We start from the raw sequence: 25,304 nt of genomic DNA, 5'->3' as shown, positions 1-25,304 counted from the left end.
CCCCTCCCAGCTCCTGCAGAGAATTACCTCTGTTCTGGCTGGAACCAGGACACCTTACTGCAGCTCGTGTCTCTTGCCACTACAAGTTCATAGTGCTAATTCATGTTCAAGTTGTCTCCAGTTCCTTTTCTGTAGAGTTGCTTCTTAGCCAGCTGGTTGCTAGCCTGTGCTAGCCTGTGTGAGGCTTTTGTGACTCAGGTGTAGGACTTTGTATTTTTTGGTTTTGATTTACATCAAACACTGCTATCAGTCCTTTGGTCCACCTTGCAATGCTTTCTCTAAATGGTAGCACAGTGCTTCCTCCAATGCATCAGCCATTCTCTCCATGTCAATTACAAATGGGTCTATGTTGGTCCATCATCCAGGTCCAGATTTGGAGGTACTGATGGAGTGTTTTCTGAAAGAGATATATAGTGGGAATTAAAATGCTTTTGCATATCTTTTTTCTCTCTAGTCTTTATGCCAAACTCCTCTGTGTTCTCAATAAGTTTTTGCTTTGCTGGATGAATACCATTGAATAATGCTCAAATTTTACATGCTACTATTTATCTATTGAATTATTATGCTTCTGACTTTCTAATGCAATTTGGGATACAGATGCATGATCAGTGGCTGCATGGAAGTACTTAGGACCTGTGGATCAGGAGGAGAGGGAGCTATGTGAAAGACACTGTTAGAATGCCATTTGGGTAGGAAAGAATCTTCACTCTCCTATGCTGAACCTTAAACCTCACTCAGTTATTGGAAAAAAAATTAACTAAACTGAGTCTGTAGCTGAAGTGTTGATGTCTCCTTATCTTCCTCATTTAGGTACTATATCAGTGAACAGCCGGCGCACCCCGTTCACCGCTAGCGGGGAGAGTGAGATCCTGGATCTGGAAGGTGACATGTACCTGGGTGGGCTGCCAGAGAACCGGGCAGGACTCATCCTTCCCACAGAGCTCTGGACAGCAATGCTGAACTATGGCTACGTCGGCTGTATCCGAGACTTGTTCATTGACGGACGAAGCAAGAACATCCGGCAGCTGGCAGAGGCGCAGAACGCCGCCGGAGTCAAGTCGTCCTGCTCCCGCCTCAGCACCAAGCAGTGTGACAGCTACCCGTGTAAGAACAACGCGGTCTGCAAGGATGGCTGGAACCGCTTCATTTGTGACTGCACTGGCACTGGCTACTGGGGTAGAACATGTGAGCGAGGTAAGTTGTGTTTTCTGACTTCAGTTACACAAAGCTGAAGGTGTGCATGAGAACAAGAGCAAAATCCAGTGCTCCCACAAGACTCTCCCTTGTCCTTGTTGGTCTCCCCAATGCTAAGTTCCAGTCCCCACAGTAGGAAAATTTCTCTGATTGTTTCCTTCCAGTCTTTTCCACCCTTGTTTTATGAACTTACTTGGCCACTTCCCTCCCTAAGCTTTCTGAAGATCCTGTCTTCAGGTTCCAGAGTTTCTTTAGCTAAGTACGGTTTGTCTCCTGAGGTGGGAAATACAGCAGCATGTGAGAAGTCTCAAACAAATTACTGGAAACTGTACCAAGTGTGAGCTTCAGTTATGGAGATTTTTTCCTGCATGGGACAGACGATGAATCTGAATCGGCTTTCTCTTTTTTTTGTCTAGTAGAATTTCCTTGATGGCTGTTTATGAGTAAAGCCATATGGGACAGTGTTAAAAGCAGCATGTCTCTGGTAAGGCAAATCTGTAGAGATTCATGGGAGAGTCTCTGCATCTTATTGATACTCATACAGAATTGTGCTTTAAAGACATATGAGTTGGAGATATAAGGCCCAGGTGATGCTCGTGTAGGCAGGCAAATTTTCTACATGTTATAGATCACGTGGAAAGGATTTACTAATGGAAGATATTTGAACTATGTATTTCTCAGGTACGTAGGTGGTTCCATTAATTGTTGTTATCTTTATTATGCTATTACCACCATCAGAATGAGATAGGTGAGTGGTTTTACAGAAAAATATGGGGCTAAGATCAGTTCCAAAAAAAGCCCACCTCCCTAGAGGGTGTTTTCTTACATTTAAACCAGTCTTTCTGTTAATATTTGGCCATTAGCACTGCATTTGGGCTAAACTGCATTCACAGTACACCCAAGAAATAACTGTAAACCATTAGCAGAGTCTTAGGGCTTTCAGTCCCTTCTTTATATCGCCTCACTTGGCACCATGGTGATAGCATGTGTCTTAGAACTTGAAATTCAGATATTTTTGAACTTGTGCTATAAATATTTGAGCAACACCTTTCCCACTTCGTGTATTTTTTAATATTAATCATAGTAGCATGCCACTTATGAGTTAGAACACGAAATTTAGCTACAGTACATAAAATATTAGGCATAATTGAGATTTGGAATTCATTCACTCTACAGAGGACTTTCTTCATTGCAGAAATTTTTTGTTAATGACCAAAATTCTTCCTATATGGATGGGATTTTTAGGTTTTCAAGTACAAGATCTGTGATTGTTCATAAAACTGCTCACAGCCAGAAATTCATTGCATGCTGCCCTAAGCAGCAATAGTAGTTAATTGCCAGTAGGCCTTAAAACAGCTGAAGCATCAACACTGCCATCCGTGCTGGGGGAACATGGGTGAAAATGTGAGATTCATGGGCATCAGCTATGTCAATGTCAGCTCAGCAGTTCTCTCTTTTGACTACCTGGGATTTGAAAATTCTGGAAAACATCAGATAGTTTTCTCAGCCATAGTCTTGGGAATCGTTTTGGCCAGTTGTTGTGTGATTAGGTTTTATGCAAACATGATAAAAGGAAGTGTTACCATAAATGGATTGTTCCCCCAAAAAATTGCATGTATGTTTGCCTTTGGTCTCTATTTAGTATTAGGAGTCACCAGCTCTGTGAATCGAGTCTTTGTGGAGTCTGTCTCATGCCCATCTCCTAGACCTGGCTCTCAGAAGAGAATCCAAAGCTAACAGTGACATAAAGAACAGGGTTCATGTCATATCAGTGGTGTTGGCTTTTTCTATTTTTATTGTCAGTGAAAAGAAATCAGTAGGTTAAAGGCATGTAAGCATTTTAATTTGGGAGAAATTAATATCAAGCCAGGCCTGAGATCCGTAACTTGGCTGTGCTCTGATGTGCATCAGTCTGAATTAGGGAGATACAGTTATGAATTAATGTCTAGCATGGGAACTTGAGGTCATAATAAATATATTTCAGAATCAGAATGTATTTAAGGTTAACAAAACTGTGATGAAACAGTTCAGGACAGTATAAAAGATGCATGCAAAGGTCCTAATCCTGAGAAACTAATTTTGTCTGTAACTAGAAGCTGCAGACCCATTGCTGGTTTAGTCCCAGTGTCAGGCAAAACATGGCACTATAATGCCTGACACTCCTTGGAAATGTGAGAAGCAGCTCACAGGGAATAAATATTTGAGAGTGGATACATGAAAAAAATTGTACAAATTGAAGTGCATTTGAGTCCAGAATATTTATGTGGTGTTACATAGGAGCTTCATACTGCTCTGATATAAATGTTTAATGTCTAATAACTGCCTTAGTGTCCACTGATTTTGTATCCATGAACAAAAAGCATTGCAGGCTACCAATGATAATTTCATTTTCCTGGTGTGATACCCAAGGATTATTTCAAGTCCAAGGATTGTTTCAAGGATTATTTCAGACCAGATTACATCTGGTCTGTGTTCCTAACACTGTTGGAAAGAGAAAGGTTGAGATGGAGACTGGCAGGGGAATCAAAGTGAGGGATTCTGCCATGCCACGGTGGCACTGCAGTGTAGTGACTGATGAGCTGCCACAGGAATGGGGGCAGCCAGGCTGGTGCATAAGTGTAGGAATGAAGAAGGAGCAGGCTAGATGTTCTAATATGGGACAGCTACTGGCCCATTTTTCCAGTTTGCCATCTCTCACTTAATTGTTTTCTTACACTTCTGTCCTGCTAAAAGAGGAGTCTAACTCCTCCAGCCCAAGATATATGATAAAGGGTTAAGGGGCAGGGGAGCCTAGAATAAAGAATCTCCTGTGCTTGGTGACTATCAGGAAAATCAATCTTTATCACAAAGCAAAGTGCATAGTTAACATTAATTAAAGTACTGAAAATAGGATGGACATACGTACAACTCTTGGAAGAGAAGCAGGTGATCAATTTGTTGTTGATGATAAAGTATCTCCCACCTTCCAGGTACAGGATTTCTACATTTATAATGCTGTATTTCTCATAAATTTTATGTGATATGAAGGACATTATACATTTAAAAGGGACTAAAAAGGACATTGATTGTGTCAGTTAGAAAAGAAGTTTGGGTTCCTTTTATTCATGGCGGAACAATACAAATACACAGTATTCAGTATGTCACTTCTATCTAAAGCCTGTGGGAGTTTGTCTTGTTAGTGAAATAACACCTCTGTATATTCAGCCAGCTGCACTGGATGCAACATAGACTTTGGTTACAGTGGTCTTCTCAGGGAGTACTTTTGTGCAGATAGAGAAACCTTGCTGTAATGGAGTTTGACAGGTTAGAGAGCAGAGAACTGCTGCCAAGGCCTCAAATTCATTCTTACAATTCCAGGATCTATTCATTATTTCAGTAATGGCAGTGATGTAAACAGACAAAGGTGTTAGCAGTCTGAAAGTGTCATAGTTTCTAGTAATAGGAATGTAGTTTCTCCTTGAAACTACAAGTTGGTTGTTGAAGTTTCATGGAAGAGATGGGCCAAGACATGGAAAAGACCAGATTGTGCTTTCATGGGCCGTAAGGGCTCAGTGTCAGGCTGTGAGGCTGAGCAAAGGCAGCAGCAAATGCTGGCAGTTAGCTTGTTACAGTCCCCATTTCACACCTTCCACCAGAGACTGTGATGACCAGGTAACACACTGTTATTTTCTTAAATCCTTGCTTCTCATCCTCTGTCACCTTTCCATAATGGTTCTCTACTAAGCAGTCTAACTCAGTGCGGCTATGTTGCAAATATAGTAAAGAAAGGAAGGAAATAGAGAAGAAGCTAATAGACAGGACACAATTCCTCCTGCAAGTGATGCTCTGACTGCCTTGCAATGTGGTACTGATCTCACCTCCCTCTGCTCCCTGAGCTCTCTTGCACTGCTGTTAAATATGGTGAAGAGAAAGATTTAATCATGCCAGAAAGACTCCTAAACTTAATTTAGTTTTACATAGCTCTTACATGAATCCCAGGCACAGTGAAGTGGATTTATGATGAAAGTTATAATTGCAAGTTCATGCTGAGACTTTGTTCTGAGTTTGCTAGTTTTGGGTTGTGGTGTGCTGGGCATTAGGGAAAAAATCCCCAAACCTTGGTGCTTGTACTGTTGGTAGTATTGAATCATTTTTGCATCCTAGAGTTTTAGAAAGAGTAGAGTACCAGAGAAGAGTGTCTGCAGTGCAGCCTCTCTCTTCTGAAGTACCTTCTTTCAACAGGTCTGCTATTCTGCTGGTTAGTTTAAATAAAGGACCTAAAATATCTGAAATCCCATGGGAATGCTTCCCAAATGCTTTCTGATATCAGACGCAGGGCAAACTTTGAGGTAATTGACAAAAAGATGCCTCCAATGTGATTGATACCATGCTTCCTCCTGTTGCATGTGAGCTGCCTGTCCAAACTGAACTTAAGAGAAATTAGGGTGAGTTTCAAGTCTTGTCAGCAAGGGCTGGAGGACTGTTACAGACATGCAGGAGAGTGGGAAGTGTGGGTTTGTGCAGCAGTTGTGAAGGATCTTTGGTGTGTCTTTTTAAGAAAAAGTACTTAATGTCATCTTTACCCTTTGCCTTGTAATTTGTGAGTGTTTGACATCAGTTGCATCAGGTCATTGCAACTCCCTGCTAATTGCGCTGAAGATGTTGGAGGTAGGAGCTGGTATCTGGCTCATGGAGGATGATGTACTACTTAGCTGTGATTACAAAGTACCCTGGACTTTTCTGAAAAGGATCTCAAAGCCCTGGCATTAAGTAAGCAGGAGGAAGAGAATGTGAATTGTATTCAAATTAGCTGTTTTCTGTAGCTGCAGTGAAAATGCCTTGGGCTCAAAAGGATGCATGAGGTCTGTTTGGTGGATCTTGAAAACTCTCTGCACACTTTCCTTCCACTGAAACAGTATGAGAGTGACTGCAGAAGACCAGAGCCCAGGAAGTACAAAAAGCAAAAGACAACTGAAAATCAGATCATTTTAGGCCAATGAGAATCAAATGTTGTTGAGCACTCACTTTTTAACATTTTCTCCTACTTAAATGATTTGACTGCAGTTTGCTTGGATTTTTTTTTTTTAAGTATATAGTATTGGGAAAGGCGGGTTGATATGAGACTTCTGATCATTTAAGACTGAAATAAAAGATGTTGAGGTTTAGATTTTAAACCACAAAAGGTATTTGCTCAGAATTGGACACAGCCTGAGTCCTTTCCAGGGAAAGGGGTGGGGGGAAAGGCTTGTTCCAGCCATCTCCTTTGCTGAGCTGCATTCAGTGTTTATTGCAGAAAGACAGAAATATCCCGTTCTGGTTCTTCTCCCAAGGGCTGGAACAAGTGCTCATTTCTGTTGGATCACAGATGGACAGCTAATATCCTGGGCAAAGCTGCCTTCTTCTGTATTTTGTGTTAAACTCTCTGTGAGCAGCAACACATCTGCTGTTAACAATGGTGATGTTGAGCATAGTTCTGCATATTTTATTATCTGCCAGGTACCTTTGCAGCAGTGTTTACTAAGAGACGTTTAATGACAATACACTTTTTCCCATTATGTATGCAATGAAGGGAGATGTTGTAAAATTACTGGTAATGAGAAATGCTACAGAATGATTTACTACACAGGAAAAGTACTGTATACTTTGCTGTCTCAAGCACAGGTAGCAGGTTAGATTTCTTTTTAATTTTAGTGAAGATATTTGATGATAATCACATCTTAGAAGGTCTGTTTAAAGCAACTCATAAGTGTTGATGCTTTTTTGGGCTGTCCAGACCTTCTGAGTATGCAGGGAAATGCTAGATAACTGCCAAGAATAGATTTTCCTATAGGACTGATGGTTCCCAGGAGAGATGGACACATTAGGAGAAAAGTCTTTGCTGCAATGTTTTTAATTCTTTTAATTCTTGCTAGATCATGAACAGTCAAAGACTTAAGGAAATCAAAATATCAGAATAATTCTTCTGATTTCATGCTATAAAGTAAGATGTTAGAAATTAGGTCTGTTCTAGACCTCATTTATTCACTGACTTACTAGTACCACATAGGTCCCTATTGTACAGTTTCCCAAATTGTCGCCAAACTGCAGAAAAAATATTCCATCTGAATTTAACAACAAAATTTCATACAACCCCTTGACACCCATCTCAGTTTGTTTCTCACTAATTTTATGGTAAAATCTCCATTAAACATGATCTGAAGAGTGCTAACTTTCCTAAGAGCATTTTCTGTGAGAAGTTAATTTTCTCACTTGCCATCAATCCATTCGTAACACTTGTGGCTGATCCCTTTATGGCTGGCACAGACAGCTACTACTGTGGAAGATGCTGTTCACAGTCCTGTTCAAGAAGCACCTGGCTTTTTGTGATTAGCTCCCTTGTATCTCTCAGAGACTGATTGTCAGACCAGAAGGCTACTGTTTGTTGCATAAATGCTGGATTATTCTGGTTATTAGGCTTTTATGTATCCTCCATCTTATAATTCTTTCCTTTTCTTCTGTGGGATAATGTCTGTGCTAACATTCAAACAGTTCCCAAGATGCTCATTAGCTGTTGTGCTAGCTCCAATAAGGACAGTGCAGCCAAGGTGGGCTTGTAAGGGAAGAGAAACAATATTAAGGAACAATTTAAAACTCTCTCACTTTTGTGGATTTATATTGTGATCCTTATCACTCATTATAACTTTTTTGTCCATAGGTATATACATTCAGTCAAAAGCCACTCTGAATATATGTGCTTTCCAGGACAAGTAACTCCATTTGTTGCACTCTAGTGCCTTTGTGATATCCTCAGTACAGAAGAGCGCGCAGTTAATTCTGCAGTCAGGGTGATTACATCTGCTTGGGAAAAGACCATTTCATGGATTTTATGCTGTTGAACTTTAACTTCGAAGAGTCTCATTGATGTGACAATCTCCAACAGCATCTGCCAAGCAGCTGGAAAATCTGAGACCGTATAAAAACCAACTGATTGTCTCTCCTATATAGTATAATGTTATGGGTGTGATTTTTTTATCCATGTGTTCCTCCTGTTTCTTCATCCTGATTCCATCATCATATGCTTTTGATATTTAAGGCCACTCTTGACTTCCGTGCTACATGTGAATTTGTTATACTCCAGGTGCTCTTCATCTCATCTGAATATGTTAGTTGGCGGCACAGAAGAAGATAATTTCTGCTGCTTTTCTCTAAACTTCTGTACTTCTGGCTGTTTATTGCTGAGTGTAGCTTTCATAAGGTCCTTCCAGTTCAAGAAGTATGATTACTCAGAACTGTATGATTTTGTGTACTGTCAACTCCTATAAAGAACACTAGAACAGCAACAAAAAAAGATGTTGATGGGTAGGTAAGACCTTTTGATTAATGCTTGCAGAGCATGATACTTTTATTAGTATAGGCTTCTTCTACAGGACCAGTATTATAGTGATGTTTTTGTTTCTCTTGTGGTTTATAAATGACAGTTCAAAACAATGGTTTCTCCTTAATGTAAGCCACAAAACAAGTCAAGGCACAAAATGTTGCTCAGATAACTCTCAGAATGAGGGGCAGCTTGTCACAGCAGGTCAGTTTTGCCTGAATTTCACAGTGTCATGGTTTAACCCCAGCCAGCAACCAAGCCCAAAGCAGCTACTCACTCACTCCTCCACCAGCAGGATCAGGGAGAGAATCAGAAGGCTAAAAGTGGGATAACTCATGGGTTGAGATAAAAACAGTTTAATAGGAAAAGCAAAAGCCACACATACAAGCAAAGCAAAACAAGGAATGCATTCACCACTTCCCATGGCAGGCAGTGTTCAACCATCACATGTAACAGTGACTTGGGAAGGTAAGCGCCATCACTCCAAATCTCTTCCTCTTCCCCCCACTTTCTATTCTTTGCTTGATGACACATGGTCTGGAATATCCCTTTGGTCAGCTGGGGCCACCTGTCCTGGCTGTGTCCCCTCCCAGCTTCTTGTGCACACTCAGCCTCCTCATTGGTGTGGCAGTGTGGACAGCAGAGAAGGTCTTGGCTCTGTGTAAGCCCTGCTCAGCAATAACAAAAACATCTCAATGTGGTAAACACTGTTTTCAGCACAATTCCAAAGCATAGTCCCACACTACTCATTGTGAAGAAAATTAACTCTACCCCAGAAAAACCAGCACACAGGGGAAGGCAGAGTTTAGTAAAACTTAGATAATTTGAAGAGATAATTCATGATGAAAGAAGGAAAATACACTTTTACCTTTTCATGATATCTTTCCCAGGTTACTCCCTGCAAGACACATGATGGCATGTTATGATTCTCCCCCACAAAGACAAGAGTAACACAGGTTTTTGTTAATAAATCCTTTTGGGTGGATTACAGTGAAAGGACACTGAATGGTCAGTGCTTGAAAATATGCATATATGTATATATATGTAGGGTTTATTTTAGAACTATTTAGTTGCAATGGAAAGCAGGTATGTAGCAGTTTTGGTTATTATTATCTATAGTAATACAGCAGCATGAAAGCATAAAAATATTACTTAAGAAAATGCATAGGGAAAAGAAAGCAAGAGAAAGAAAGGATAAGAGTAAAAAGATACATTATTGCCATCTGTAGATTCTGTTTTTTGAAATAATGGTCTTGATCTATCTTGATCTGTTGGGGAACTGGGGAAGAAGCCAACAAAACACAAAGTCCAATGGTTAAAGTACACCCTGACTTTGTGGGAATACTCAGGTACCTCCTCTGGGAGGAGGAGATTTCAGTCCTCTGGTGGAAAGCCACAGAAATGAGTCTGGGGGTGCTTTGAGGCTCTTTGATGATTTATGTTCCCTTCTCAGCTGCCTCTGACATCGATAGGTCTAAGTGTGAATGTGACCCTCCCCTGGAGGAGGGGTTGGGATGTGTGAGGGAGGGCAATTTGGCATGATATAAGACACCATCCTGTCTCTACAAGGTCTGCCTCTGATCAGCCTCAAAGCCAGGTTTGCAGCCTCCAGGCAGAGACAGTTCACCCCCTCTGTCTTATTCAGACTAACCATTACACATCCAAAAGTTCCCCTCCTTCCTCCAGGGGTGCAAACCTGCCTCAGCAAAGCACTGTGGCGCCTCCCCAAATGGGCAAATGTTTTGAGTCAGTAATCATTATTAGTCAAGTCTCACAGCATGTCACATGCATGATCCAGAATGAACTTACTGTGACTATGCACCACATGTGTTGTGATTTGTCAGGTGTCCAGAGACTAACTGATGACACTAGGTTCAAGAATTGCTTGAGACTACCTCTGTCTTTGAGTCTCTTATAGCTTAGTGGCTGAACTCAGTCCCTGTGGCTTTATACCCCACTTCCTTTCCATACCCTCCAATCAGACCATTTAGTGTTTCTGCTGAGACTGCCAATTGTCCTTACAATTAAAGGGAATATCTTGATGGAAGAAGCCAGGATGAAGTAGATTCATTTGTCATGAAAAATTATTTCCAATATTTAAAATGACTATATAGACCTTGGAGATGTTATCTGTGAAATTAGCTTTCTCTATCTCCCTGCTTTGCCCAGTCAAAGCCATCGTGCTTAAAGGAAGGCACTGGCACAGTGAATTTTCTGTCTCATTTCTTTTCCTCTATTCATCTCAGGGGGAGAGGAAAGACTTGGCATTCATGACGCTCCCTTAATTGACTCTTTCTGCATGTGGAGATAGGCAGTCATCCCTTGGACACTTTGATTGATTGGATGAGGCTATTATGTGATATGGAAAGGATATGCAGAAGCACAGCAATCACCACAAGCATAGAAAGATCTTATTTGGTGGTGTATATTGGCTGCCCCCAGTCTGCTTGGTTTGTCTGTCTTGTCTCAAATGCAGTTATCTCACAGAGCAGCCCACAGGTGGTCCTAGGTACCAGACTCCAAGGCATGGCCCTCCAGAGGGAAACCATTCTCATTCTCACTGCTAAGGCATCTGAGAATGTGTAAAGGAAATATAATACTCATAGTTTTTATTTCTTACTAGAATCCTCTTTTTTTTTTTTTTTTTTTTTTTTTTTTTTTTTTTTTCCTGGGTAATCGAGAACATGAGGTTAAAATTGGGAGATAAGGTGCAAAGAGGGAAACTGCATCTTGATGAATCAAGTCCTAATTCGAGTTTCAGAGTGACTTCCTGCTCTGTTGTGATTATAGGTGATGAGTTGGCAATAGATAAAACATAAAACTTAGGGGACATCCATCACATTAAGGCAAAAGTCCTCCCACTAAAAGGACACAGCAGCAAGGCGTATGTACAAGAAAAACAGCTCCATAATAAATGCCATGAGTCTCATGATGCTTCCATTTTTTTATGTCCTACAGCTTTTCACTTCTGAAGTTTTTCCTCTTAGGGCGAGGTCCTCTTGTGGTCAGCCTGTACCCTTTGGGTTACCTGCCACACTAATCTTGTGTTCTTGTGAGCAACAGCATTTTTCCATTTCTGAACAAGGAAGAATTGTAATTCTTCATGTTGTAATACTGCTGAAGGGAGTGAAAGGGCAGAGAAGGTTGAAGGAGATTACTGTTGGAAGTTGTATCAAAGCACCAGAGTTTAGGATTCAAATGGAGTCATGTGGAATTAGTTCAGTTTGACTGCCTCAATACCCACAGGCCCTATTTCAAACTGCTGAGAAAGAAAAAAATACGGTATTTTAAACAGTGATTTTTTTTTTTATCCACTACCTTTCATTAAATCAGTAAAATGAAAAATAACAATTCAGCCCTTCAGTTGAAAAGCATGTTAGATTGACAGCTCTTGGAGCCCTAGGCTTGTACTTAGAATGAGAAATATATAGAGTACCTCTCCTTTATATACCTTAGTCATCTCTTGGAGAAGTATTTGCATTAAAGGTTAGGAAATAGGTCAGTCTTTCTGACTTGCCTGGTCTGGTAGAGCTACAAAGTAGAAGGGTGAAAGGAGGAACTCTTCTTCTATAGCTCTGATTTCCTTTCCTTTGTGTATGAAACTGCTGAAGACTGAGAGCCATGAGGCAGCTTAGTGCAGCCAGCCTGGGAGCAGAGCTAGGTTTGAACTAAGCAGAACAAAATGGAGTTTGTGCTGCATGTATCATCTGCCACGTGAGGACAAGATCCCCCTCTGAACAAGTGACTGGCAAAAGGCATGTGCTTGCTAAAGAGTGGGAAGGAAGCAAGAATACAGAAATGGTCTCAAATATCTTATAGTTCTGTATTTTTTTTAACCTTTCTGTTGACAATGTTTGTGACCAAAGAGGAAAAAATAGATCAAAGGAAAGCTTTTTGGCATACTAAGGAATTTCAAAATATCTAGAGTCTCTACATGAATCTTATTGTACTGGTTCTGGCTCCTAGAGGGGGAAGCCTGACAGTTCAATACCCAGTCATAAAAACATCCAGGTTTCCACCATTCTATTGCCATTTCTTCAGTGAATTTCTCTTCTGCTGCAATCTGATTTTTTGAGGCAAACCCCACAAACCACTGCTACCCCATTTCTGCTGGTCAGTTCTCATATCCAATTTGTGCAAATTTCCTTTATTCTACATTTGCAATTGATTGATTTGTCCCCTTGGAGGACTTACCAGTGATGAATTTTAGCCTTTCTTTTCCTGTCAAGTATTATTGGAGTTTGATTTAGCACTGCATCCAAGGTGCTTGCCTCAAAGTTGTGTTTTTAATAATTTCATCTTTTCTTCATGTTAAACATGGGATTGGTCATCTGAGGGTATGAATAAAGTAAGGCACAGGTAATAGTTGGCAGTTCACTTTTCACCAGTCCCAGTCTGATGCTGGAAGCACCACTGTAGTGTGAAGGAGCTGCCTTTAGCCACCTTGGTGAAGGAGGTGGGGATGGTCCAGAATTCAGCAGGGTGGAGATTGACTCCTTTTTCAGGCTGTTGCTCTCCCTTTTACTGAGGTGACATCCTGGTTCTGTATGTTGTTCAAATTCTTGTATGCCATTCCCCTAAGCCTGCCAGATTCCTTCTGCCACCTTCCAGTTTGATCAAATTTCACATTCCTGTCTGGTGCAGAAGAACTAAGAATGTCCTGAAATATTTCTTGGGATGTGGGAAAGGGGGACAAAAAAAGGAATGAATAGAGCTGTGTTGAACAGAAGGCTGGCATTTTTTTGGGGGGGAGAGGTGGGGGTCATTTTATAGCCTGCAAGTTTTTTGGGTAAAGTAATTATGGAAAATAAAAAGGATTAAAGTAAAGAAAAACAGAAATGATTTATCATGACATTTTTAAATGCCTCACTGTTTTCACTTTATCTTTAAATAAAGTAATTTTTGTATTTTAATTTCTGTATTTAAGTCAAAGCACTTGGGCTGCTTTAAAAAATAATCAAAACATAAAGGGAATCTACAAATAGCCATGTCGAAGAGTAATGAATCCAGCAGACAGAAGGACTTGTGTCCAAATAAAAAAGGCAGAAAAGTGTAGGCTGGAATTGGTATTGACTGTGCAATGTGCACAGTGCTAATGGACCTGCAGAAGAAACAGGAACATTGCAGCCATAAAGTGAAAACCTGGTCCACTGTGAATACAGATGAGATTGGGAAAAACAGTGCTTTTATGGGGCTGCTTTTGCACACATGGCCTCTTAGCTCACCTGTTTATAAAGTCAGAGTGACAGGATGCAGATTAGCAATCAGTATCCTCATTTAGCCATTTCTCCCTGACTGATTTACACTGCTGTGATTTCTTTTTTCTTTTGTCTTTTCCTTCTGGCTGATGACGATTTGCTGAGCCCATCTATTCTCTTTTACACTGTTGTTTTTCTAGAAGCTGTAAAAATCAAAATGCAGATCATTTACCTTTCTTTGTGTGTCTATGTGTGTATTGCCTACAGTTCCTACTCTAGTCTGTGCCACCAGCCAAGGCTCAGTCAGTAAATCTTTCCGGAGAAGCAGCTTTGAAACAGCTGCCGTGTCCCCTTTGCTGTGAGTTGGTTTTCCTAGACAACTTTCACTCAGATTATGGAGAGGTGCTTTATCTATGTGCTCCGTCAAAGTGTTGGTCAATAAAATCCTATTTAGCTGGGTGGCACCCATAACTTTCTTTTCCCATGTCGATCCCTTGAAAGGCAGTATCCTGTTAGGCACTGAAGAGATTGTGCATGTCAGGAACTGTAGTTCAGCATCTGTTTGGGTGCCTGCAGGTAACTGTGCTTTTTCCTGCTTCAGCATTGCTTCTGGATTACACACTTGAGCAGTTTCCTAGTGAAGCTTACCTAGGGGAGCCTCAGGGCAGGAAGGAAGAACACTCAGATACAGCCAGGAGTGGGGGTCCTGGCATCAGGCTGTTTGTGTTTGGAAATGAGATGTTTTCTCTTCTGGCAGTGAACTGTAACCCATTTGAAACATGAGCTGGCAATGGACTTCGGGCTGTTCTCTGCCATAGTGTTGTGGGGCCTGCCAAATCTCACAGTATTACCTCTCTCTCTGTAGAAGCCAGAGACAGAGGCTTGGGTGAATTTTTGTACCTCTGCATATAGATAACTCATGGGGGACCCTTCAAACTTAAAACGAGCAGACAAGATCATAGCTGGGAGAAAGCCAGGAAGTTGCTGACATCCCTTCCTGTCTTTGGGCTATCAGAATATGCTAAATAAATCCACATTAAACTATTTATAAGGATGCAGATTGATAATCCTATACAAATAAGTGCTGTTTTTTCCCATATGCATAATATTTGAGATTGATATCATCATAATTTTATATTTTGGGAAACTGTGATATGGAACTGGTAAGGCACCTACAGTAAGATTCAAGATTACAAATGTAATTAGCCATAAACCCTGACTCTGAGAAGATTTCATTTACTGGGATTTAAGTGTCTGGATCTAAGATAGTGCTTAATTTAGTCGTTAGACTCTTAGGGCTCTAAGCTACTCTTTCCACCTTAAAAAAGCTATCTGATGTCTCTAAAATAATACTTGCAGATCTCTGCAGACATGATAATATAGTCCTGGGATATTTGGTTAGCAGTTTCTAGAGAGAAATACTTATATATTGTGATAGGATAGAGATAATTAATATCAGAACCAGAGTTCCTTCATCTTCTCTTCCTCTCCCCTTTTCCCACTCAGAGAGCACTCATGAATCACTTTGGCCTTTCAGCATGCAGTAATGAAAAGCTGATTACCACACAGCTCCCCATGGGACAGCCTCTCTCTTACCAAGCACTGCTCACTCAACTATCACTCCCTGTGTGTCTGATCAGAATCCAGGGATCTCCAACTGACCAAAACATGGAAGAAGTTAGTAGATGTGCTAACAAGGCAAACTGAAGTTGTATAAGCCTTAACTTAAGGAAAAAGTAAAGATTAAGAAAATGTTATCTGACAGTGATAGCTAAAAACCAGTGATTTCCTGTGGACCAGGGTAAAAGCACAGCAAATGTTGTTACTCAGAAATCTTTGCAAAGCTGCCCTGCAGATGCTGTTCAGAAGCTGTGTTGCAGTGTATTGTAGCACAGAGCATCCTGTGCTATGTTGTGTGTAGTCCTGTTTGCTTTGCAAGACCATCTGCTGATCTGCTGGCAGTACCTGCAGATGAGTGGTGAGTTGTGTCATGTCAGTTCAGCATCTCTGCCAGCCTGGAGAGTAAGTCTGATCAGGGCTTCTCACAAAACAAGCCTTGACATATATGGGACTTCACTAATTCGGTGCTTCACAAAAGTATACAATGAATTCTATTTCTGGCTTAAATAACTACAGGCAAGTTCATTTTTCTGTGCCTTGTGTTCCCCTGCTGCTGCTGCTGCAAAAAAAAAAAAAAACAAAAAAACCTCCCCAAAAAGCCAGATACTTAGGACTTTCCAAAATCATAAAAGGGTTGCAATGTGGAAAAATTCATGAATCACTAAGAGCTGCAGATTCTAGGATGAGAAAAGCTGAAGACTGGCAAAATCTATACCTTTTGCTAATACTTGACCTTCTGTTTCATAGTTTTTCTTAATCTTAATGGACATCCTGCCATGAGAGCAGCTAGAAACCTAACCTGATGAATGATACTTATTTTTGTGTTATCTAACTAATTTTCCTGTTATTGCTAATTGACACAGAGTATTTTATTCTTCATCAGTATAGAAATGGGGGCCACTCTTGGTGTTGTGTGTTGATGATTTGAGTTCATATCCCCAAAAGAGCAACATTGCCTAGACCCAAAATGTGTATTAAAATCTGTAAAGGTCAGATATTTTCTTTTAAAATAGCAGTAACTTTCTGTCTTCTCTACTTTTCTACACCTGCAGAGCTATTGCAATCCTTATGTGGTTGTTGAGACACAATGCTGTATTTTTTTTGAGATACACAAGCAACCTTTTATAAGTAAAATGCTATAGTACTTGAGCCACTCAAGGGGGAAAAAACTTTCTTGTTCCTTCGGCATTGAAAAGGTAAAATTATTCATTGCCCTTTATAAGGCACTAAACAAATGATGAAATTTTGTGTAGTGTGTCAGTGATTGGCTGGATGTATTTAACTCGATAGTGATATGAGATTTACAGAGCACACAAGAAAGGAGCCTTAAATAGCTTTACCCATTGACCTTTGCCAAGATAATAAAGCTTGAATATCAACTCCTCACCACTTAAATTGTGTACTAATGAAGTGCCATTGGGCACTCAGCTACACCTGTGCTAGTTAGAACTATTCCTAGTCACACGAGTAGAAATGTATATTCAAGAAATACAACTATAAAAGGTGCAAAGAAAGCACTGTTGTGCAGCTTAGAGTAAAATCCAGCAATATGAAGGAAACTGGCAAAATAAGTTGAAATATAATTAGGAGGCTGAAGGGAGGAATTATGGAGAAAGATTAGAAGAGTACATATTGATTTCAGTACATATTGATTGGTAAAAAGAAAAATGGTGAATATCATACTATCACAACAATTAGCTGGCGTTTTTTTTTTTTTTTTTTTTTTTTTTTTTTTTTTTTTTTTTTTTTTTTTTTTTTTTTTTTTTTTTTTCTGTAGCAGGAGTCAAGAAGCCATAGAAAAGGGTGGAAATCCCATCTGTTAGGCATTGGAAACTAGGATGGCTAAAATGACAGAGCAAGGCCAGGCTGCTCTACACGTCTATGAAACACACTTTGTAAGAGGACAGGAAGGGGAGGGAGCTCCATGATCCAGCCAGCTCTTCTGCTTCTAGCTTGGATCAATCTGGGAAATGTATGCCTCAGAATCAAACCCTGGAATTGTCTTCCAAGTTCAAAAGACCTATTTTCCTTTCTGAATTTTGTTAATGACTGGATATGTTTTCCTAATTAGTGAGTACATGAATAAATTTATACAACATGCAAGACACTGATTACCAAAGTAAGTTTTGTTTGATTCTCAATATAATTGCTTGTTATAATAACTCATACTGAATTAGGAGGGGCACAATAGTTAATGGTGTAAGAATAACCTTTTGATACTTAAGGTTCTTTGCTGGGTCTCAAAGGATTGTGGAACAAACTCCATGTTTGGGCAAACTAGAAACAATTTATTTGGTGTGTGTTACAGTATCAGATGAGAAAAGACCGTTGCTAAGGTAGGTTTTGTCAAATGCACTGTAAGGAAAAGCTGTTGCCAAAAAACCCTCAGATCTCAAGCTCAAATCTCAGTTAGAAGAGGTATTCACAGACTCACATGAGAAAGAGAAGCATGGAATGCTGTTTCCAGTTTGCTGGCGAGGAGAGCCTACTGTAAGGTTCATTGTTTCCAGACAGTGCATAAGCAGAACCAGCAAGTATGCTGCTAACTGTTCATCTTTGTGGCAGATGGAAGACAGAGACTTTTCTGACTGACAAGCTGCCATCCAAAATATTATTCACCTGCATAAACCCCCAAAACACCAACAAAAACATAGTTCACTATTTAGTTCACTTGCATTTAGTTCTACTCTGTCATGGACTTTGTTTGATCTTTGGCAAATCATTTAGGTTTTGCTGAATAAAAGCAGTAAATCCTGACAAACCCCAGTGTTGCCCTCTGTAGTGCTTAGGGGCTCACCAGCTCTTAGAGTAAAATCCAAATCTGTAAGTAAGGTGCTCAGAGTGTGAAGCAGCCATTAAGTAAGGATGGTGCTCAGGAAAGCCAGGGTGTGGGGGAAGCAGGGGCAGGCTTCAGATAGCCAGTGGTGCATGCCAGGAGGAGGATGTGCCAGTACCCTCTGTTGGGTGCAGGCTTGATCTTGCTGCATCCTTGAGGATGCCCACAGAAATATGGAATTTGCATTCTGAAAACCTACTTCAAGATTGAGATGCCACATAGCTGTATGTGGTCATACAGCCTGCAGTGTGTTGTGAGGCCTTGGGTGCTCTGCCTAGCTGCATTGCTTGTACTTCCCCCTCTTCTCACTAAACAGAGGCTTCTTTGTTGCCAGACTCTATACTGCTTGCAATTCTATGCCTTCATCTCTCCACATGTCAAATTGCTCACAGGATATCCTCTGCTCTGTCTTTTGGGTTGCAGGTGACTGTTCACTTAGATTCCTGTATTCTTTGTGTTAGCAACCTTGTAGGTTGTGCAGGAAGTTTTAGTGCAATGTTTAAAAGCTGTGGAAGCTTGGAAGCTTCTCACACTGGCAATCTATCACTGAGGGTTTTTTTTTAAATTACACTGGTGGTGTTCTGTTGAGCTGTGTCAGGAGTGGGTGAGAAAAGCACTGTGATTTCCTCTTCCAGATGCAGATGAAATTAGGGAAGTATGACAGTCCCACAGCAATCCTGCTGGTTTTGGTGCCTTTGTTGGAGCACAGCTGTGCCCAGCAGCTGGTCTGGAATCAGAGAACCAGGAAATTTGCACAGTTAGCAGATATAAATAGAGAATCTGTAACTATGAGAGATGCTTAACTCTGCAGCAAATAAATCCTAGTCCAAAAAAAAGGCCAATTGAAATCTTAAAAAACTGTCTTGTGCCTCAATTCTTCCCCTTTTGAGTCTCTATCTGCAGAATTTGAAAGAAAAGCAGGTGTTGTATCTATAGAGTCTTACCAGCTATGTTTCAAGTGATGTCAAGATCAGTCCCCTTTCCGTTACAGATTTAGATTATTTTTAGGCTTGTGGATTATTTTCCAGTTTCCAAAGGAGTTATTGACCTCTTCGTTATTTTGACTTGTTTGGTATTCTGAGAATTTTTCAGGGTTTGTCTGACGAAAAGTACAACAAGGTGGCAGGCGGCTTTTGGATGATCCAGAAAATGGAGGGCAGCAGCCCAGCTGTGCTGCACAGTGGGTTGTGTCCCTGCACAGTGGGTTGTGTCCCTGCACAGTCCTGGCTTTGCAGTGTGACAGTGGATGAGCTGTCTTCTATTTCTGTCTCAGTCTCTGCTGTGAAAATAGGCCAGTTCAAAAGACATTCCTGAGTGCATCTTAATGCTTTGAAATCATGTGGAGGACTTCAAATAACAGGAATCAAAGACAGGAAAACCATCCTATTAGGAGATCTACTCTTTTTCCTCTTTGGTCAGAGTACGTCAGCTTCTTATTTTAGAAAACAGCTGTTTGTGGTTGTATTGTGGTATAGAGCTGTGTCTTATCCTTTCCAGGTGTAAATTAAGAAAAGCTTCTTTTGAAATAGCCCTTGCTGATCCAGAACTTGTGCAGATGGGAGTGGAAACCTGGGACCTTGTCCAGCAAGTGACAGTGAGGTGGTGGCAGTGACACTACACAGAAAACTGACTGGGATTTGCTGTGTGTTTCTGCTTTCTCCTCTACCCCAGGGAGGAGCCATATTGCTGTCCCTTGAAAAAACACATAAGTACTTCTCAGCACTAGTGGCACAGGGTGAGGAGACAATTACAGCCTCCTTCACCATCTAATGGCCTCAAGCAGCACTGACACCCACCTGTCACTGTGGCCCCAGAGTGTACCAGTCCCTGGGACCCATGGCCTCTGCATCCCCATTGCCTGCTCTGCTCACCCAGCAACTGGTGACTCGCTTGATTTCCTACTAGCAACCCTTTTGGGGAAAAGCTTGACACTGTGTTTGTCTTCAAACAGACTTGAAATACATGCTGAAGTGTATTAACTCCTTAATACACACAGCTTTTCCACCCTCTGGGCTTCCCCCGTGCCCTTGCAGCCCTCCAGGAACCCTTAGGAGAAAGCAGAGCATGATGTTCACTACAGATGTTGTACTGAACTTTCAGGATCATGATTAAGCCCCAGTGTAACAGCCTGTGATTCACTTTATATTGAAAATAGAAATGTCTCTCTTTCTGCTGAAGAAGCCACATACCTGCTTTTATGGGTGAAGAGCTTAACATCCCTTTTCTCCAGTGATATGGGGAATGATGGCTCATGTATTAAGCTCTGAGATTCTAAATTCTTGAATGACTTGGAGAGAGAGTTTTATGAAGGAACTATTTTTTCTATATGTATCCTAGGCACTTGTCTTTCATCAGGAGGCTGACAGACTCACTGGCCCTCACTTGCACATTAAAAGGGGGAGCAAATTGAGCTGTCTTTGGTGATAGTATGGAATTAGATGTCAATAACTTGTCAGAAGTGGATTCCAAATGTGTCTGTGCCTGACATACAGTACTTTCAATACAAGGGTTCTTTAGGTTCTATTTTTCAATTAGTGACATCCTTTTAATATATTTGGCTTACTTTGTAATGATTGCCTAGTGAGAATCTAAAACATGTTGTTGAAGAGAGGTAAATTACATTCTTTCCTACTTTCAGATCAAATAAGGAAAATCACAAAGTGACTTGTTGAATAGATCTCAGGAGTCCTAATTTGTATCCTTCTGCTTTAGATATTAGGCCAACATTATTAGACCAGGTTGGATGGAGCTCTGAGCAACCTGATCTAGTGGAAGGTGTCACTCCCCATGGTAGGGGGTTGGGACTAGATGATCTTTAAGGTCCCTTCCAAACCAAACGATTCTATGATTCTACAATTATTAGGGGATCAGTGGAAGCATAATAAAGAGGTACTATTAATTATAGTTTAAGCAAAGTGGAAAGACAAATACTGACTTGTCTGAACTAGCTTCCTTTGGTTTAGGTGCATAGCAAGGCCAAAAATTATGCCCATACCTGAGTCACCAGGAAAGTGATTTGGAATCTGTACGACCAGATCATGAGGTACATGATAGATTACTGACAGTGATTTGGTTCTGGAATAGCTGAAATTTCCAGTAAATATATATCACTGGAGAAATTTAGATGGTTTAACTCAGCATTTCTGCATGTGTTCAGTGTTGGTAGGTTTTTTATCAGAAATTAAGATGACATTATCAGTCCTCAAAAAGTCCAAGCCTGAACTTTGGCATTATTATATTCTTCACTGTGCAGTCTCTTATCTGTGGCACAAAACTGGAAATCAAATCTGGCAGTTTGAGTCAGTAATCACATCCTGATGAAAATATGTTTTGTCACTTAAAACATACACTTTTGCTTCACCAGCAGCTAGTGCTAGAGGAAGCAGCATATAATTAAATGTTGCAGTAAAAGGTGATTGTCAATCCAAATCCAAGAGCTACAGGTCAAAGCAGGATTTGTTTCCTTGAGTGCTGTCTACTCTGCCTGCTTCAAAGTTACAGTTTCACCATTAGATGGCAGTTTTAACACCATAGATTACAGAATCATAGAATATTCTGAGCTGTAAGGGACCCACAAGGTTCATCGAGTCTAACACCTAGCCCTGCTAAGGATACCCCCAAAAATCATCCTGTGTATCAGAAAGTATTGTCCAAATAAGTCCTGAGTTCTGGTTGCTTAGCACTTGACTTTGGAAGAGTGAGGGTTTTGCCTGTCTTCCTTTGGTTATGTATTTTCTGTTGTATTCCTCCCTTTGTGGTATTCAGTCTGGGCAGCATGGGAGGATGTTTATGCAGGGTAAAGAAGTGATATGCTGTGTAAGGCCAAGTGCTGTAGGTGTAACTGTGTGTTCCCCAGGGGAAAGGGTGCAATGTGGCTTGATACAACCCTTGCTTTGATATTCTGCAGAATCTTGTTCTGACTTGATAAAATTGCTGTTAAGGATGAGTCAGCCCTTAACTGTCATTGAAGATTATGGTATTGTGTATTTGGAAGCACTGTGCATATTCTGATTTGTTTTGTTCCAAAGCTGAATGGAAATTGAAGGAAGGACAGGTTTGAAAAATATAATTAAATTTTATTTCAGTTTACAAGAAGTGTAATTTTCTGATGCGCTTTGTTTATTTCCTGGTGCAGGTAGCTTGCTGTTTTTGCCATTCTTTGTATTGGCATTTTGCACAGTAACAGGAGAAAGAAAACTATGAAAGATATTAAAAAAAGAAATACCATATTCTGATGCCATGAACAGTAGAAGGGGGCTATATGACAGATGAAATACATACAGATAGTTGGGTTTACATTATTTTTTGCAGTGTACTCAATTTTAAACTGAAGGTGTCCCAATAGGCAGCTGTTACAGGTAGGCTCAAAGAGAGCCTGTTATTACAAAATAATTATTATCTATACAATTTCTGAAATTGTACAGGATCCTTTAGAATGTAGAAACTTCCAGACTATGAGTTCTTCTGTTTCCTTATATTGGCTTTAATTCAACTTTACATCCCTTGTGGGAAGGCTTCTGGATGGTGTCCCAAATATTTTTCAAATTGGAGTCCATCTGGGACACCAAGGCTTTATACCAGTTTCACAGGAGGTTCCACTATCATGCTTCAGCCACAGATAACAGCTGTTGGCTCCCCCTACCACTCTGTCCTTGTGGAGCTTGGAGTGCTTGTTATTGCCTGGGCTGGATTGTGTGACTCCTCTAAATGTGGGCAGATGTGAGGAGCACATCCATATGGCTGTTCCTAACTCCTCCTGCTTGCCTGGGCAGCAGCCAGCCTCTTCTCCTTGCAGCTGAAGGCTGTGTTTGTGGAATTGCAGCCCAACTTTCTCAGCCCCTTCCAGTGGGTACAGAAACAGTAGGGGTGCAGATTGCAGACAGCCCAAGACAAGGAGGTAGCAAAAAGAAGTGGAAAAACTGAAAGAATGCCTTCAGATGTAACTACTTTTTTTCTTTTCCCCCACTTTTAATTAGTAATGATTAATGGCTTTTAACTCTATAGAGAAATACCATTTGAGAGTAGGAAATGTCAGACTCTCTCCCCCACCACTTTTTCATCCTTGTATAATGAGGAAAGAGAAAATTTTCACCCTTGGAGTAAACATAATTTGCTGGTATAGCCAGTTCTGGTCAGGCTTTCTCAGAGCCTGGAAAACCTCATGATGGATTTGCCACAGCTTTTATGCAAAGTTATTCTGATAGCCACGCTCCCATCTGCTTATACCATGCTTTGTTAAATTGTGTTGGACTCTGTTCTAATAATCTCACTTCCTCTGATACACTTTGGAGATTTGGCCAAATAGTACATGAGAAAGCATTCTCCAGTCCTCCAAACATATATCTGAACTGGCCATCCCCCAAATTTACCTTGACTTCCATCTTTGTTCTGATTATTTTCCTTCCTTTTGTTACTGAGGTGACTCTTACTGGGTACCTATTTCATATTCATATCAACAAGAGCCAATTGCTGTAAAAGTATTGTGTGTCTAATATCCTTTATGGGTAATTTTCAGCAAATAGGTAGTGATTAACTGCCCTGACCTTACATGTGATCCCAGTTATCTAAATGGGATGGGTTTTGCAATTTAGTCTCCTCGTTCCATCTCTTCTGCACTTAGAGGCCTGGGAGACATTTTAGGTGAAAGCAAACTGTTTTTTCCACTGTACAGAGTATTAAGACTGTGGCTGTTGATGTTTTTATCAACCACCTATGTTTTTATTAGGATTCAGAATCCATTCTTAGAGATTGCACTTTCTGTCTGCCACCCAGATTAGAAAATATATCATATTTGTGACGGGTAGCTTTATTCCTCCCTTTGTCCCAGACTTCCTCAGTGCACAGGCAGCTCTACAGGTCATTCTAAACAGTGATTTTTGGATATGGGAAGCCCAGTCTTAGTTTGAGATTACAAAATTCCTATTTTTCTCTGTCTAAGGAATTTCTGAACTCTTTAGGTCTTTAGGAATAAATGTTTGATGTTTGAATTTATTACCCCACCCTTGTGAGAGAGATATCAACTGTACCATCCTTAATGCTTTTCTGAACTGTATAAGGACTAACAGTGATGTGGGTGGGGAACAATTATTCCTTGCTATTGCTCTGTGAGTGTTTTCTCTTCTCAATATCATAAAGAGATTGTTCAAAAACCTAGAGAACCTGAGAAGACCACAGTGAAGTGAAGCTTATTACCTGCCCACTCATGGCAGAGTTCCTTCCCAGGAAGTTCATTCTGCAGGTGTGCTGCCTAGCATTGAGTGAAGGTGTAGGGAAAGTGATATCAATCAGGAGGTGCAGTCACTGATAAGCAGACACTGAATTTTACATTTGAGGCAGTTTACAGGTCTGAGGGGACCCTCTCCCCTAATAGGCTGTGTTTAATCTGCTGCTAGCAATCCAGAGAGTAAATGTCCCTCTGGACTGCATTGTAGTGGACAGAAGTGCTTTAGACAGGATAAATAGCCAGTTATTCACCATTAAAGCTCTCCTAACTTAGAGTTTTTCATTATGTCTAGTATAAAGAGAACAATACAGAATGTGGGTACATTCTTACATCTTATCTGTAATGGATGCAAGTGTCTTGATATGGGGTGACAATGTGACAGCTTTCCACTTTCAGTTAGGAGCCTGAGAGATCCATGCATTTCAGTAAAAGTCATAGCCACCATAGAAGGTGATCTGAAAATCTTCTGCACATAAATGGCATTTTCACTCTAAGATAGCTAGTGATTTCAAGATTTGGTCAGTCTGGTTTTGAATAGGAATAGTCTCAGGCCTCAGCAGCTCAGTAAGTCCATGATAGAAGCTGATGAAGAAAATCCAGTTCTGCTTGGCTGTGACATCAGGCTGGTGCTTTTGGAGTATGGCACTCTTCATTGCATTCTGACTGCTGCCCTGAATTTCAAAGAGAATAAAATGGGTTGCACAATGGTGAATGTGAAAGTTTTAGGGTCACAGCTGCTGTCATAATTTATACATCTACAGTTCTTTTGACTGGAGAATCCTGTAAGTTGCCAATGCTGACTAAATCTTCATAGCTTCAACATGAAGCAGGATTTATTATAATTTACAATTCCTATCAAGATCAATGGAGGTTCTTGGAGCTCAGAGAAGAAGAAAAAGA

The 25,304-nt window shown here is 40.6% G+C and overlaps 1 protein-coding gene across 10 annotated transcripts in view; it reads left to right on the top strand.

The window, feature by feature from the left end:
• The window catches only part of NRXN3 (neurexin 3), a 708,775-nt gene that overhangs the window by 45,252 nt on the left and 638,219 nt on the right, over positions 1-25,304 (top strand). For all 10 annotated transcript variants that reach the window (XR_008437480.1, XR_008437481.1, XM_053979714.1 and 7 more), the window contains exon 4: positions 811-1,194. Coding sequence is in view for 8 of the 10 variants with exons in the window: in XM_053979714.1 (XP_053835689.1) it covers positions 811-1,194 (384 nt within the window). In the remaining 2 variants the exon portion in view is untranslated. The remainder of the gene's footprint in view (positions 1-810; positions 1,195-25,304) is intronic.

The sequence above is a fragment of the Vidua macroura genome, chromosome 6 (assembly GCF_024509145.1).
Source record: "Vidua macroura isolate BioBank_ID:100142 chromosome 6, ASM2450914v1, whole genome shotgun sequence".
Lineage (NCBI taxonomy): Eukaryota > Metazoa > Chordata > Aves > Passeriformes > Viduidae > Vidua > Vidua macroura.
The sequence above is the reverse complement of the archived record's forward strand: the minus strand, read 5'-3'. Positions and strand labels throughout refer to the sequence as shown.